Source organism: Pseudomyrmex gracilis, unplaced genomic scaffold (assembly GCF_002006095.1).
Source record: "Pseudomyrmex gracilis isolate BER0280 unplaced genomic scaffold, ASM200609v1 scaffold_379, whole genome shotgun sequence".
Classification (NCBI taxonomy): domain Eukaryota; kingdom Metazoa; phylum Arthropoda; class Insecta; order Hymenoptera; family Formicidae; genus Pseudomyrmex; species Pseudomyrmex gracilis.
This window is the reverse complement of record NW_018020963.1, coordinates 6,307-23,156: the sequence shown is the minus strand read 5'-3', so window position 1 is coordinate 23,156 and position 16,850 is coordinate 6,307. Positions and strand designations below refer to the sequence as shown.

The 16,850-nt window shown below is 40.4% G+C and overlaps 1 protein-coding gene across 1 annotated transcript in view; it reads right to left on the bottom strand.

Annotated features, from left to right (window-relative positions):
- LOC109860408 (protein Shroom-like) overlaps positions 1-16,381 on the bottom strand; it is a 100,605-nt gene extending 84,224 nt beyond the window's left edge. Inside the window, exons 1-5 of the mRNA XM_020439469.1 lie at positions 16,077-16,381; positions 14,275-14,514; positions 14,011-14,165; positions 13,084-13,923; positions 11,245-12,984 (exon numbers count right to left, since the gene is read on the bottom strand). Of these exons, the coding sequence (XP_020295058.1) occupies positions 11,245-12,984; positions 13,084-13,923; positions 14,011-14,165; positions 14,275-14,502 (2,963 nt within the window). The 5' untranslated portion in view covers positions 14,503-14,514; positions 16,077-16,381. The remainder of the gene's footprint in view (positions 1-11,244; positions 12,985-13,083; positions 13,924-14,010; positions 14,166-14,274; positions 14,515-16,076) is intronic.
- Positions 16,382-16,850: the final 469 nt, after the last annotated feature.

Below are 16,850 nucleotides of genomic sequence, written 5' to 3'. Positions count from 1 at the left end.
TACTATACTGAATTTCTTCGAAACTTTTCCTGATGAAAGTGTAACTCTTCTACTCCATATCCCCACAGTTTCAGATCTTAATATTAATAATGAAAGGAGCTGCGAATTTTCAAAAAAAAAAATTATCTCGGCTTTTACGTAACGTAGGATAACGAATTTTTTTTTTTAAATACGCGTAAACATATCAACTATCGAAATATCAAATCATTAAAACGATATAGTTATTAGCGTCAAAGTTACTTCATTTGTTTATGAGCGAAAAACGACCTTCATATTTCAACGCCATTTTGGGTGTTTTCTTATAACAATTTTGGTTAAATATCACTTNTATGTGATAGTGCAACTCTTTCAGAACAAAACTAGACCATGCTGGTTGCTGTATCATTGTTAACAGCTGGCATAATTAAGTGCAAAAATAGGGTCTCTGGGTTAAACAAATGCGTCTATTCACAAACTATATGATGTTTCTGTCAGAAATTTTGCACACGTTTTAGGGGTAGCAAAGGCCATATTTTTGNTAAATGTCAAAGCTTTGTGTTAATTATTACAAAGTTTATTAACAATTGAAAAAACAGTCATTTTTGGGTGTTTTTTACAATTATCTCGATAAATATTTGCTCGATTCATTCGATTAATAGCTTAAACGAAAGATATTTTCAATATCTACAACTTTTATTTAAAGCTTTTTTCTCTAACTAGNAGTTCTTCCTCGATAAAAGCAAAAAACCCATTTTCCACACTTTTAACCATCATTTGTAACAAGTTCCGGGACAAAATTTTAGATACATGATAGTAGGGGTCTATCAGTGAAGCGCACACTAAACGATAATGTACTCAAAAATCGGTTAAACATTTTTGCAAAAAATGGTGGTTTTTGTTCCCTATTGACTGGACTATATTGCTAAGGCAAAGTTATTCATATCAAAGAAATTGATGAATAATTATATAGAAGAGCTGCAAAATAGAAGCATTTGTTTATTAAAGAATGTGCAACATTAAAATGTGCACAATATTCATACGGATTACATATTTTTCTCAGAATATATCCGTCTCAATATTTGCGAATTTGAGACATTTTTTACGAAACATTTATTGAACGTGTACGCGAATGCTGCAAATATTGACGCTGCTTCTGATGAAAATTTAAAAGGAAAAATAGCATCGGAGTATTACTTGTTTCATTTCTACTGCAGTGTTGTTATCCAATCTGCTAAATTTTCTTAAACTAAGTGAAATAGAAACTATTTCTGAAGTAGCAACGATAGTGACTATATACTACTTGACAATAAAGCCATCAATGCTACAGATAATAAAGAAACTTTGGAATATTCTAAAACTATGCTGGAAATGTACTCTCGACAGTAAAAAAACAATGTTTTTTGAACAGCAGTAGAGAATCTTACTGCAGTTATTGTTAACAATAATTTCTTTAGAATTCTGCAGATAAATGAAAAGAGCAGTAAAATTGTTATGTCCTGGGGATACTCGTATATCGTCTACATATCGAACATAGAAAGGAGGTTGGAAACGCAAATATTGTACATTATTGTAGAGAAAAATTATTGTAAGAAATGAAAATGTATTTTGCGTATTGTATCTTATTTTCGAATGTTCATACGACGGCTGAAAAGTTCTCAGCTTGAATTTGTATTTTGTTTGCATGACCGTCCTGGCGATAAATATTTGTCTGACTTTTCCCAAGCCGTATCGATTAGGTATCGATCGGTTAAATTTGAATATGTTGTATACAACATGCGAGCGGATTTAGCCAATGATCTTCAAGAAAAACATCTCTCAAAAGGCCGAAGATAACGCTCGACAAGATCGTTGAGAGAGATCACCGGCAACCGTCGACGCGAACGGATCGAGGCGACAAATTGTATCCGCGAGGAATTATTTCATTTGTTAATATATAACGTATAATTATACTCGTTTTTATAAGTATCAGTGAATTATTTTAATCCTTCTTTTTTTTACCTATCGACAACCTATTCACACGGTTCCTACATTATGTTGCACGACTTTTGTTGAATTCAAATAGCTCTGCCATATGTAGCACAATGCTGTTTAGATCAGCAATTTAACGTGCGTTTGTAGGGCAAGTAAAGTCTAGTAAATATTTAAAATGAGGGCTGCAATATGTATTCTATGTTCTAATATAGCGTATTTTGTTTTCTTGAAATATAGTTTATTTTAATTCAATTCTGCGATTTAATCAAGAAAACAAATGGTAATAATAGTACATTGAAGTACAAAGATATCTATCAAGCAGCTGTGGCTAGTTTACAGCAAAGAAGTACAACAAAAAATTCAGCTAGAATACAAGATGACTTTTATTTTTTCTTTTGATCCGATAAAGGATTACAGTTTGCAGGTATAGAGTTTATCTTAAAAACAAAAAGTTTAAAAAATTTTTTAAAATTTTCAGATAACATGTATTTTTTAAACAATTAAAGAATCTTTTCAGGCTCTGAAGTTTCTAAACTAATAAATATATATTCGGTCATAGGAGCCGTTTGCTAGGTGTTGTGCGGAAATTATAAGTGTATATATATCCATATATACGTGTTCACATGTAAATTTTTTACACGTGAAATTCGAATTGAAATAACAATTCTAAAATTCATATTGGATGCTATACTTGCATCTCTTATATGAGAAATCCCAAATACCCCCCTAATTGAAATTAAGGATGTTTTTACCGAGGAGTTTTACCGAGGAGTTTTTTTCGCAATATAAATTTAATTTCAATTAGGGAGGTATTTGGGATTTCTCATATAAGAGATGCAAGTATAGCATCCAATATGAATTTTAGAATTGTTATTTCAATTCGAATTTCACGTGTAAAAATTTACATGTGAAGACGTATATATGGATATATATACACTTATAATTTCCGCACAACACCTAGCGAACGGCTCCTATGACCGAATATATATTTATGTATTTTTTATTTTTATTTTATGTTTTAAACGATTTATTTCGAATTACCGCGATTGACTAATATAAGTTGTGTGATGAACTGACTAGTCTAGATGTATTTGACGCTTTTGCATTTGAAAAAAATGACAATCATCCCCTACAGCTTTATAATATCGATTCATTTCTGTCCGAGATTATTAAAACTTCCACATATCTCACAAAATCTTCTGCAGATAAATGAAAAGAGCAGTAAAATTGTTATGTCCTGGGGATTTTGTTTTTTGTTTACGTAATCTCGCTCTTGTTCCTTTTGTTCTTGTTCTAATCGCTACCGTTCTCTTTGCTCTCGGCTCTCAGCTCGCTCTTCTACAATGGAACAATTAGGCCTACGGTAACGGTCGGGCCCTTGAGAAGAGACGTCGATCAGAACCCCTACTCTACGATCCAAGGTATGATGGAGGACTTGCAGCGCATCGAGCGCTCGTTGCTAGCCCCGTGGCAGCGAGTCGAGATGGTGGCAACCTACATCCTGCCACGTCTCGGCTTATTGTTGCGGGGTGCCAAAGTGGAAAAGGGCCTCGTTAAGGTCGCGGATAAGCAGATAAGGAGGCTGGCCAAGTCGTGGCTCAACCTCCCTCAGCGCGCCAGCGCGGAGGTAGTCTACCTCCCTCCTAATAAGGGGGGCTGTGACCTGCTTCCGCTCGCTGACCTCGCCGACGTCCTGACGATAGCGCACGTCTTCCGTGTTCTCACGGCTGGCGACGCTGGAGTCAGAGACCTGGCGTGGGCGTCGCTGAGGGAAGTGGTTCAGCGGCGAATTGGTTCAGTACCAACGGAGCATGACATCGCTTCGTTATATCAAGCTTTAGCGGGGAGACTAAATGATCCCGCCCAAACTGACGTTTTGTCAGCAGTTGTGAGAAGACCAAATGTCCGGGACGCAACAACTATGACCAGTTTGGTTAAATCAGTCATGTTGAGACAGAGGTCCGTGTTAGAGATAGCTCCAATGTTGAGGGCAGGGTGTATGGTGATGTCAGTCTCAGATGACTGCTATAGGATGGATCCCATCTATCATCGGTTCGTTAGGAAGGTGAATGCCCATACACCAGGTGGGATAATTCTAACACCTACTCCTGGATAGAACTCAGATGAGTGGAAATTAATAGCCGCTCCACTAGACGCCTTTATTGCATTGTGCAATAATTCACACCAAACAGACGCACTGGATGGTTTTTCTTATGAAGAACTTGACGTTACATGGACTGCTGTTCCAGTTTGTACCAGCCGGAGCAAATAGAACTCCGGCGCCACGAGCAATTTTCTTATATACAAATAGCAAAGGGTCTAGGTGGCGTGATCGAAAACCAACACTCTCCCTTTTCCCTTCTCCGGAAAATCGGACGAGTCAACCGAGCCGAGAGATCGTCGCCGATTGGCGATCTCACAAAGTTTACCCGACCACTAACTAACAAATGGGAACTGGCGAAGCTCGACTGAGTTTTCCGATTGGGAGAGTCCTCGCTTACTCAAAATTGTATATAAGCCCGGACTCCCAGAACCGAAGGCAGTTAGAGCCGCAGATTTTAAAAGTTCTACAGCGAGTGAGTGAGTGACAGTGAGTGCAGAATGTGAGATCCAAGCGTGAACTATTGCGCCGCAACAGCCTAGAACCTTTTATTAATCAACATCACTGGTCCGCAGTAAGTAGTAAGTCCTCCCACAAATTTTAATCGGAGGTTCCACCACTTGAGAATTCAATTCGAGGTTAATACTCGGAATCCATCAGAGACGCATAATCGCCTAAAAGTATCGCGAAAGCATATTATTTTGTTTCTCCGCAACCAACTCCTTTTGACCACTCTCGCCGGGAGAGCAGTTTGCGACTCCAATCGTGAATAGCGTCCGAATTATTTCTTTTTCCTTCCTAAATCACGGAAACAAACCAAACCCGCTTATCTCCGAATATAAGTCTTAGAATCATGACACATTCAAATTTATTCCTATCATTAAATCTATCGGAACCTAAGAAATAAAACAAAACCGAATTTGTCAATTGACATAAGGAACTACATTTCTAAGATGATCTAAGTTGCGTAAACATGGGTTAAAGAGACTGGCTGCACTAAACTACTCGTATTCCCTCTCTCTCACATTTGCACCCTAGCTTATAGATTACTTTGTACAAAACGATTATGCGCTCCGTCACTGTATTAGTTTCAACACACCTGTACGTTAGTAATTTGCTAAGATTTTGATTTGTCTTTTTTTTAATAAATATAACTATTTTATAATGTGTGGAATCAAACTAAAGAATTATTTTTTGTTATCCTTCTCTCCGTACAACCCACTCTCACTTCCTCGTTAAAATCGCTAGGTCCCGTCCTTGGTAAATGAGACTTGCGTCTCAGACCTAAAAAGGGACCAACGAGCGAGTGTACGGTAGACAGACTAAGATCGGCGTACGCCGTTGACCTGTCGACGAATAAAAACAAACTCGCTTGACTCTCTCACAGCGGGACTTCCGTGTCCACTGTAAAGAGAGATATGGAAAACGACGCGTTTACTGTTGCGTCACACCACAGCCCGACCGTATCCATGGGCCAGGACGTAACAAAATATTATATAATATTCACAAATGCAGTTACATAGTTTATATATCTGAGCGTGTTAATAACAACTGGATGTTGTTTTATGGACAAAGTAAAAATAAGAAAATATGTTAATAGATTGAATTTTATTTATTTATTTATTTTTTTATATGATTCAGAAATGACTTACAAAATAGATATCGAGCAGTTCGATAGAAATTCTAAGCTACGAGCATAGTATTTATACATATTCAAATTATATATACATCAACTTAACTCTCGAAGTCATTCACTTTGTTTTGATTATAAATTCTCATAAGTTTCTCTCTCCCGAGAGACGCACACGTAGTCGTGTACACGAAGAAAATTCTACGAATCGTAATGATACATGATACGATAATAAGATCGAGATTACGATATCGCGCGATAATTGCGCGCTCTATATTTTTCAATATAGCATCCTGGCAATTTCGCGCGTGTGCACCATTAGAGACAAAAAAAAAAAAACATTCAACGTTCCTCGAGGATCCGAAAACACTTTCCTTTCTCGAATCTTAATTATCTTGCTACTCGCGCTACTGGTATTACCACTATCGCTGCTTAGTCGTGATAGCATATAATTAACCCAGTTTCTCGTGGGAGTCGCCGAACGAGTCTCCTTCTCGGCGAAGAAAGACATTACGAGGCGTGGAAGGTAAGTTTTCCCTGTAATACACCTGTGGCTCTCTTACATCAAGACGCGAGACAAGAACGCTTCGTGACGCAACAATTCTGTGCCGTTTGTTTCCGCTTAGTAGTTTGAGTTGTCATTTGTGTGTAAGGAGAATACAAGCGCGGAACAATGCAAACACGTCGATACCGCGATGTAACGCGGATCCAACTCTAGCTCTAATTTCATAACATTTAATATCCAATAACAATTTTAACAGCACTAGCAAAAGATAATGTAACGGATTCAATACCGTGCAAAAATCAAGTTTCACCAGCTCTTACGCGCCGAACTACCGGTCTCGAAACGAGACGATTTATCGCATCTCCGTCGCAATTATTCCAGATAAACGCGACGCGGAAAAATTTTACCGCCCGATTTTTGCTCTCTTATATTCCGTTTCTATATATCCGAGATATACGATGCTTTTACGTAATGCAAAGTGCGCGAGCATTTTTGCGGCCGCGCCTAGGAAAATATCTATCGGACGCAGATAAGAAGAGTCGATAAAATTGTATATCGAGCGCGATGTTTCATCAACACTTGTCTGGTATGCTCGTAAATTTTTTTTTCTGTACGAAAGACGTTCGCAGTCCTTGAAATTGATCACACTTTTCAATCAAGTGAAAGATATATATTTAGCATTCAAACGATTGTGCTAGATCATTTCTGACTTGTATTCCACTGATTGATATATTAGAAGGTTACAGTAAAAGCCGCTGTTCACGTCTAAATGGCTCTAGCTGCGTATGCTGTTAGGCACGGTTGTTACTTATGTCATTTTGAAGTGTAAACACTTCCCATTAAAATTTAATTAACAGACGCTTTTCTTACACGTGCTTTTCTATATAACCGAATTAAAATGAAACGCGATAAGTTGTTTTCCCGATGTGTACTTCTCGCTCTACAAATCGCCGAGAAGTGGAGAAGTGATTCTTCTCCATGACAATGCTTGGCCCCATGTCGGCTATAGCCGTGAAACAACTGCTGATGGGAGCTCGAATGGGAGATTTTTTCTCCCGCACCCAGTGTATTACGTAAAAACAGACCGTCTTTCTTTCTCGACGCGGAATTCAATTTTTGCCAGAAAAGTGAAAAAAAGTCATAGGTTTCGAAGGCAAATACTTTAATTGATGTATTCACACATTTTATTATTGAAATAAAACGTTCAAAAAACACAAAAAAACAGCAATTTTTAATGCAATCTCCTAATATTACCTGATGACGATGTAACTGTTCAAAATGAAACACCGATTAAGCCAATGTTTAAAACCAAATGGGTATGTAGATATAGATCATTTTAAGTAGTTACGCGAAGTTCCAAATGAAAATATCTGATTTTGTATTATTTGCAATAAAAAAAGTTTTTTTGCTTTACACAAATATACCACAAATATATTAAACAAATTATAAATTAAACATATTATACATTAAAAAAATTTTTTTAAACATATAATTATTTTATTTGTTGTTATTTAAATATTTATATTTAGTTATGATTATAATCTACCAAATACCCATCGGATTTTGAATGACCCAGCCATCTCCAATAAAGACGAAAAAAGTTGTAACGACTCGACTCAAGTCGAAATGACACGCAATATACTTTTTTTCCGTAGCGAATACAAGTTTTATCCAGTGTCATCAAGGAATAGAAGAGAATTGAAGACACCGACAACAAGAACGACCGGTGTAAGTGATCCCCGGCATTACCAAGTGTCGACTACCCCGTCGTCGAGGTCGCGGTATTGCCGCGTACGCGCATTCTATCAATGCGGTAGAACGAGATTTATTTTGCTGCGCGGACGAAGCATAATATAAATTAAAACGAATCTATAAAAATAATAAAAATTTTAAACTTTTTGAATTGAATCTCTGAGAAGGAAAATATTCTGTTGTTGCTATCTGCTTGTAACATTCGGGTAGGAAATTCCCGGGCTAATTATCACGCCGCGGGTGCGATCTCGACGTGACGAAAAGCGAAACGACAACGACCCCCCTATTTGCAACTAATGAGGATTGGCGATAACGCAGCAGGTCACTGCGCAACTTTTTCTGACAATCAGTGAAAAAGGAACGAAGAGGAGTCGCTTGCAGAAATCTGAGAATCGCAATTAGAAGATACTTTCTCGACGAGGATGTTTTTCGGATTTGAATCGCGTTAGTGTCATTTTTATATCAACGCTTCGTGAACATTTCAGCTCGCTTCATCGGAGTTTCAAGAGCAGCCTGATGGAGGATGTTTTTATCGAAAAGAGCGTCTGTTATTACGTAATGTCGAAGTATTATCATCAGTATTAATGCAAACATGCAGTTGACAAAACATTCGCAAAAGATGCATTATATCCCACGCGCGAATGGCATCATAAATATTAGAACACTGTCGGTGATTATTAATGCATCGGCGAAACGATTGCACGACCTCGTATAGTCCATCGGCGACGCTGTGCGAGGAACATGATCGAGCACCAAAGAAACAAGCCAACACGCCCGTGATGGCGGCAGCATGGTAACCTTTTTTCTGACATTTCTGCCTCATAGGTTGGTTTATTCAAAAGGTTAGACCGTCTCGCGCTCTCGAATATCTAGCGCGGTCGCGAGGGAACGAGCAAGAGACCAGAATAGAAGAAAGAGAACACACCGACGTGTCTTCAACGGTTCTGGAGCTCTTTCGCCGAGTAATCTCCTCTTCCTGTCGAAGGTCGACGCGAGGTGGATGTGCGTTCGCCGAACCGTATCGCAAGGTTCGAAACATCGTTTGTTCGTAAGTGCGTATCGGGTAGTTGGACGGTCGCTCGTGCGTTGCGACGGGCAAGTAGTCACCCAATCAGAGCGAGAAGGAAACAAAAGAAAGGTGAAAAGAGTTATCGCCTCGTGAGATCAAGAGCCTACATCCTGTCTGGAAAACACCGCAGAACCTTCGGCCCCGGTGTGCAGTTATTGTCGATCGATTGTTAAAATTACCTGATATACCTCGGTTTCCACGCGGAGCAGGATCCCTCCTTCCCGCCCCTCCCTTTTTTGAGATTCTCGCTCTTCTCAATATAAAGCTCCCGCGCGTGTTTCATGGCCCGGAAAAATCATGGATCGATGAATAAAGAGGTGAGCCCGGAGATCACAGCTCGCTTCGCCGTTTTATTGTTTCTCGCGTCTTTGTCGACTCGCGTGTCTCATTCTGTTATTTCATACAGTTACTTTCAGCGCGCGAGATCGTCCTTGCCCGACTTCTCGCTTTTCAAGAATGCGTTCGACACGTCTCGCGCGCGCGCTTGTTAGAATTTAATAAATGTATTCTCATACTTATATATATATATATATATAAGTATATATAGTATACATACATATAGTATACATTGATCGCGCTCAGCACGACTCTTCTCGAAAGCATATACGATTCGCAACTCTTACTTTCCTACTAGCAAGAGAAATATGATTTCTTTCTCTCTCTCTCTCTCTCTCTCTCTCTCTCTCTCTCTCTTTCTCTCTTTCTTTCTCATAAGTATACGCGCGCGAAAAACCGAGACTGCGCGCTCGATTCCAACGCGAATCGACATCAACTGCTAACCGCCTGAATACATATGTATACAACTCGACGGTAAATTCAATCGCCTTCGGAGATATGTATTTCCGACGTCGCTCGGGTAGGTCTTTGCACGCGGAGAGAATTGCTAGTAACGCGTCTCCGCGTGTCATTTAAAGAGCCGCGTGTTGCACGTGAATTCAGAGAAAGTCACACGCTCGTAAATCAAGACCGGGCATGAGTACCGTTAGATTTGTAATGATAATTCCATGGTAATGCATGCGATTCGGTCGAGCGAACGAAACGAGAAAATAATTAACGACTCCGCGTAATCCGAGTATGCCGAACTATCAGCCGCGATGTTTGAAGGATTCTTGAAGAATTTGCGAGTTTGTGCGACGTCAGCGGAGCGTTAAAGCAAAAAATCCCGAGAAGAGATGTCTCTTTTGTGTCCGTTAAGGCTCTTTAACTTCGATTCCCACATCCGGTGGATAGATCACTTAATAATTCTGCTTTGCATGAGAACGCAAACATATCCATTAAGTTTTACCCTAATGATACAATTTCCGTTGCAATGTCTCTTACCTCGAATTTATATAATGTTCCGAAAAAAAAAATATAGAAACATATCATCATATAAGATTATGCGCGAGTGATCAGATCGCGCCAAATTTCGGATCTAATCTCATATGATCTAATACATATATGATTTTATATGATTATATCAGATCAGATTCAAAATTTGGGGCGATCTGATCACTTACGCATAATCTTATTTGATTATATGTGTTTCTATTTTTTCTCAGATATATTATAATAAATATATTAAACATAATTACCGTGTATATATATATATATTGCATTGGTTTCTTTAATGGCGTAGTCTAGCGTACCGTTCTGCCAATTACATTTTTTTCGTTCTCATTGAAAAGAAACAGTAATTATGGAAAATTATATGGAACCTATCTATGTTAAGAGAGCGAGACGAACCCAACAAGTCACAAATTACATCGGCGATCTCAGATTGTGCATGGTTGTCGTTGATTAATAGGCGTACGAGACGCTTAAAGGGTTTTCGAGATCAGTTTTGCGCGACGCTTCGGATTTCCGGACAATCTATCGATCTTCGCGAGCTGTATCGATCACGCAGACTTAAGATGTACTTACAGTTACCTCTAATCCAATTGATCGATCGCTCAGATAAGCGCGATGCACGATGGGACATCTGCAGACATATCTGCTATATAATAACGACGCCACGCTTGGAAACGGGCAAGATCGGTTGTTTACTATTCAATTATTTTGCAATTGCGGAACCGCGTATATGCCATCTGAACGCACTAAGTGCTTTTTAATTTGCTCAAAATTTTTAACAATTGACCGTCTCAGAATAAGCAGCGCGGAAATACTTGTGCTCTTGAGAACTAATTTTTTTAACAATAATAATAAATATTAATAACATCGCAAAATTATATAATAATTCTATATAAAAATGTACTCACCCTTGATGAGAATGTGGAGGAGCAGGTCTCGGTGGAGGCGGTAAGGACTTTCTCCCGGGCGTGTTCTGCCGTGGTGCTAAAGGCGGCGGCGGAGAACTCGGAGAACCGGTGCTGTATCTATCCGTAGGACATTGAGGCTGAGGTTTCTGTTTGGGCGTATCAACATATTTCGGTGGTAACGCGTAGTAATTTCTCTGCGTCGCGTCACCGGAACGTTGATGATGATTAGGAACGTATTTCGGCGGTTCGTGATACTTCTGCGGACTCGACTCCGAAGGAAATAGTTTCGAACTGGCCTCGTATCCCGTTTTCACGGGACTGCCGATGGAAAAGCTGTGATTTCCGCTTTTTAAGTATTTGGACGGACTTTTCGCGATCTCCGTCACCGGTAAATAATTCGGTCTCGATGGACTCGCGATAGAATTCTTATCTGTGTTTTTAGGCACTTGAGGTTGAGGTCTCTGCCCTGAAGAAGACTCCAATCTTTGACCGGAATCGCTTCTCAACAAACCAGACGCGTCAACGCGCGTTCCGTCAACTCGCATTGATTCCTGTCGAATAATCCTCGGCTCTACCGGAACTTGCGGAGCCGGTCTCTGATTTCTGGAATCGCTGTATCTTTGCGATATGAGATCAGGCAGTTGCGCCGGGGGTCTGGCTGAGAAAGGTCTTTCTTCGGACAGTCTTCTCGTAGATGCTATTCTGCCGTTCACCATGAGCTTCTGAGTGGACGGATATCTTAAACTGGAACGTTCTGTGGCCACCATTCTGTGCGTTGCAAATCCGGCCGATACTCCGTTCTCCAGCACCATTTCGGAATCTACGTGCTTCAGCGCAGCGGAAGATCTCACGAACTGATGTTGCTCCTGTTCTTGCGCGTTCGTTTTCGTCGAAATTGGCGAGGATTTACCAGCGGATTTATCGTGATCTCTCTTACCGTTGTGCTTTGATCTCTTCATGGAGTGTCTTTCCGACTTGTGACGTTCACATGATCTTTCACGACTGATCTTTGCTGTTTCTTCTGTCTGATGATGAACGTTATTGAACTTACGCTGAGCCTCCGTGAAACAATCTTCACTCAGCTCGGGCGGTGGCGGTGGCAACGGATCGTCGCAATCATGAACCTCGTTTTCCGTGACCGTCGGTGGCGATGGTGGCGGCAAATCAGGGCTAGGCATACGCTCGTTGTAAACGTTTCTCAAATGTGGCTTTTTAGGTGGCCTCTCTGGCACCCACTCGTCTATCGATATCGCGGGTCCGACTATCACGGGGCCCAATAAATCCGTAGAAAGACTGCTGCAACTGTTGCTATGCTGATGCTTTGGATTCAGCATGTCACCGTTCCCTTGATTCTTGGTTTTGTTAACAATTTCTCTCCACGTACCACTGGCATAGTCCGACGCTGAACTGGCTCTTCGAGATGAGGATGGTCTCGGTCGAGGTGGAGGCTGCGGTGGAGGACTCTGAGGACTTTGTGGACTTTGAGGACTTTGAGGAGCTGGTGCACAACCCTGAGCCAACTGTGGCTCGGACCGCCACGATGCCTGATGATGTCTCTCGTAGAAAGACAACAGTGCTTTCTTTTGGATCGCTTTCAAGGTAGGATCGGAAACTCGATGACGTTTTTCTGGATCAAGATATGTGTAACGCATTTGTTGTTGTTGTTGCTGCTGCTGCTTTTCAAGTTCGTTGATGCGTTCAGCTACTGAAAGCGGTTGTGGCGGTGAGTTTAAAGCCATTCTAAAAAAAAATCAAATATCACATACATACATATATATATAGTTTTATTCGGATTTATTACAAAACAATACATCATCAAAAACGAAAATGTATAAATACCTTGAGGACTGTGTAGATTCTTGCGGCTGTGTTGTACTGACAGGATAAAGTTTCCGTTGATTGCGTTCACGGTCCCAGTACAGCACACTTTCCGAATGATGTCGCTGAGGAGTCTGTACTCTAGCACTGTGAGCGATAAGCTGTTTGCTGCACTGCATTCCATTGGTCGATGTCTGACTCACGTCGGACATCGACCCATGCATCCAATTTTCAGGACTCTGTGGGCTGACAACCTGCTGGCGCGTGGGACTCTGCGGCATTGGTTGAACGTATTTGTCGTTTTCTAGTCTGTCAGAGATATCCCACTGATTCATTTGCGATCTGTCATTCAAGGAATCGTCGTCGATGTTAGATTCCTGCCACTTGCTCTCTCGAACAGCCGACGTCTGGCAGATATCGCTGATCGACGCGGAAGTCGTACAGTGATTGATCACCGCCGGTAAACTAGGTCTGCTCTGTCCCTGCTTGTTTCGATCGTTCATCGAAGTTTGCCATTTGTCAAGGCTGTGTCTTCCTTTCGTCATTCCGGATGTGCTGACGTCGCTCATAGAACTCTGCCACTTCTCATGACAACTAGTGTTGGACTTTTGAGTTAAAATCCCGCCGTTCACACTGCTGACGTCTGACATAGATCCATGATGCCATCGATCCGATGCACCTTGACGAGGTGGCATACCGCTCGATACGCTAACGTCAGACATCGAGCCGTGCCATTTTAAAGTTTCGCTGCTAGATGCGCTGCCGCTGGATGTAGTCACCACGCTATCTCTTCCTTCACGAGAAGTATCTTCCCAAGATACAGCGGGTCTTTGTGCTACCGCCTCGCTGTCTCTTCTCAATCTGATAAGAAAGAGCGGTCTCTTATTAGCGTTACAAAGACGTCACGTGGTGTTTGATATTAATGATAGACACAAAAGCAAATCTCACCTGTCAAGAAATGGCGTGTTCGTTGTGGAATCCACACTGGATACATAACTGTGATATCCTTCGGATTGTGCGTAACTAGCTTGCTGAGAATGTTGCACTCTCGTGTATTCCTCAAGACCCGCTTGCATTAAACTTGTTTCGCGATAAAGATCCACCTAATAGAAAGAAAAATAGAGTAACAATGAATTAAAAGATACAAGTAATTAAATGTGTGCAGCTACTAAGCACTACACGTTCCATTGCGTGTATTGTCGTGTTACTTACTTGGGACACCTGAGGATCTTGGTAGCTTCTGACGTAAGCCTCCAGATCAGCGTGACTCAAAGTCTGAGACTGCTGTTCGCGTTCCGGTGGTGACGGAACCGCATATTCCGCGTCACCCAAAGCTTTACCCTCGCGATCCACGCGCGGCCACAGTCTTGGTTCTTCCTCGACGCCACTTCTGTTGCGTGACTCGTAAGTCTCAGCTGGGATCTTCTCGCAACGCTCCATTACCGTCTTCAACTGCAATAATCAATTTTTTGCAGTGTAATAGAAAATCACAACTGTACACGAAAAGTAGCACTTGCTGAAGTAATGTTTATTTCAGAGTTTATTTTCACAATGTAAACACGTTTGAAAGTAGGACGATACTTAACAAGAAAAAAAAAAAAAGAAATATATAGAACAAGATGTCTATTATATAAATTCTAACCATTGTTCTGTAATATATATATATATATATATATATATGTACGTGCTAAGTTTTGAACTATAAAATAAAGAGAGACCAACATTACGAGTGCTCATTATGTTATTTATTTTTTAGTTTAAAAAAAAATAATTCAAAAAATTCTGTATACATTGCGGCATGAAGGGAGATAATTCCGTGCATTCTCGAAAATGGAAACTGGGCCAGTTCAATAAAATAAAACTTTACGATCAGCTGAAAAAAAGGGAACGCGGACTAATTTTAGCATTTTCTTCTGTTTTTTTTTTTTTTTGCTTCTCCTCTCTGGAGTATCAGAAGTTGTTGTTATGTACCAGAATTTATGGTGATGCGGGTCGGACCAACGAAATACCATGGCCTACTTTTGAGAAAGCCGGTAGCGCGCGATGGCGATTATGTCACCAAGAGAAAGGAGGGTGCGGGTGTGGGAGATTAATTGCGTACGTCGTTTTAAGGCGCAGCACGATACATACATCAAGGTCCTGCCCCGCGGTGATCCCGACTCTCTTGGCACGGCACGCTCGCCCGAATAAACCTTAATTGTTAAACACACGGATAGCGCTGACGTGAAACTTCGTAATCCATTTGAAAGCGCAAGAAAATTGTTTCGATAAGCACCGCTGCCTCGTGACTTGTTTATACTGCGGTACTCCGAAGTCGCGCAAACGAGATTTGATTTTGCAACCGACGGGACAATCGAGAACGGCCGACGCAGTGAATTCCGTGTATAACTAGGAAATCTTTAGAAGAATCGGTCACATGCGTTGCGCTATTTGCCAGATAAAAAAGGAAAAGTTTTTTTATGGAAAATTGTGACTGGCGATAAGAAGTAGATACAATAATCCGAAATGTAAAAAGCATTGAGTAAATACCGGATATCTAATTTACTAGAAACTGATGGTATTTCCAAACCTGAAAAAAGATTCATATTTTGTCGACCAGTGTAATTACAAAGCGCTTGCTAAGCGCTGAGTTCTACTGAACGCAGCCTTTGTTAAATATGTATTAACTTTGTGTTTTTGATACATTCATACATTTGCGTAATGTTCGTAATCAGCGCAATATACCTGCTAATGTGTATTACAAACATTACATACATAGTTCAACTTAGATATTTCAAACATATTGCGTTAATTACGTATTTATTATATTACATATATTTGATATAAAATGAAACGCAATGTAAATGCAATATTGTTACGTATTTAATATGTAATAGCAATGATAGATGCTGTGCGGATTTTGCACACCCTTAATGTACAAATGCGCGATCTTCAGATTGTAGATATGTAAACACATAAACGAAAGTTATACAAAAAGCAGGAAAAAGAGAATTCAAGAACTTGTATAAGTTTACCTGCTGCGTGAATGTGGGATTGGGTCTTTTCGTGTGTGGTCTGGTGTACTGGGCCGGTTTCTCCTTTGGATAGTTGGTGTGATCGGTCCAAGATTTGGAGCGATGAGAGCCGCTGTGTCCCGAACTGTGGATATCCTCACAGGGATGTTCCGGTGCGCTCGGCCACGATGGATATTTCTCGTGTCCCGGGCCGTAACACACGCCTTTGAGACTGGAGGCATCCCTAACTGGCGGTGTTGGTGGTGGCGAGGCTTCGTCTCTCTCATTAAGAGGAAGCGTGAAGCTGTCAAATCCGACGCTTTCACTGTACCTAAAGTGATAGTGATAACGTTTATGCTTAAAGTACAGTCTGTTCCACAAAAAGAAAATGACCGGCATAATTTTGAAGGAAATGTCCGTGTAGCGCAACCAGTGTATAAAGTTTCTTTGATGGTGACGAGACAAACTGACAAGGGAACTTCGCAAAGTGGAAAATTTTGATTTAAATTTATTTCAATAAATTTATTTCAAAAAAGTATATTTGCAAAAGCGAGAGAAAGAGAAAAATGCATTTTGTATAAAGACAAAACTGTTGGTCGAGTATCACAAATGTTCTGTGTCTTTTTGCAAGTTTTTGATAGTTGCTTCAATAAATTAATGTCAATAAATATATTTCACTAATTTATATGTGCAAAAGCGATCAAATACACAGTTTGTCCGGAAAGTTCCCGGACTACGTGAATTAAAAATCGAAAATGAAAGATATGGTTTATTAAACAAGTTTACACTTCAAGG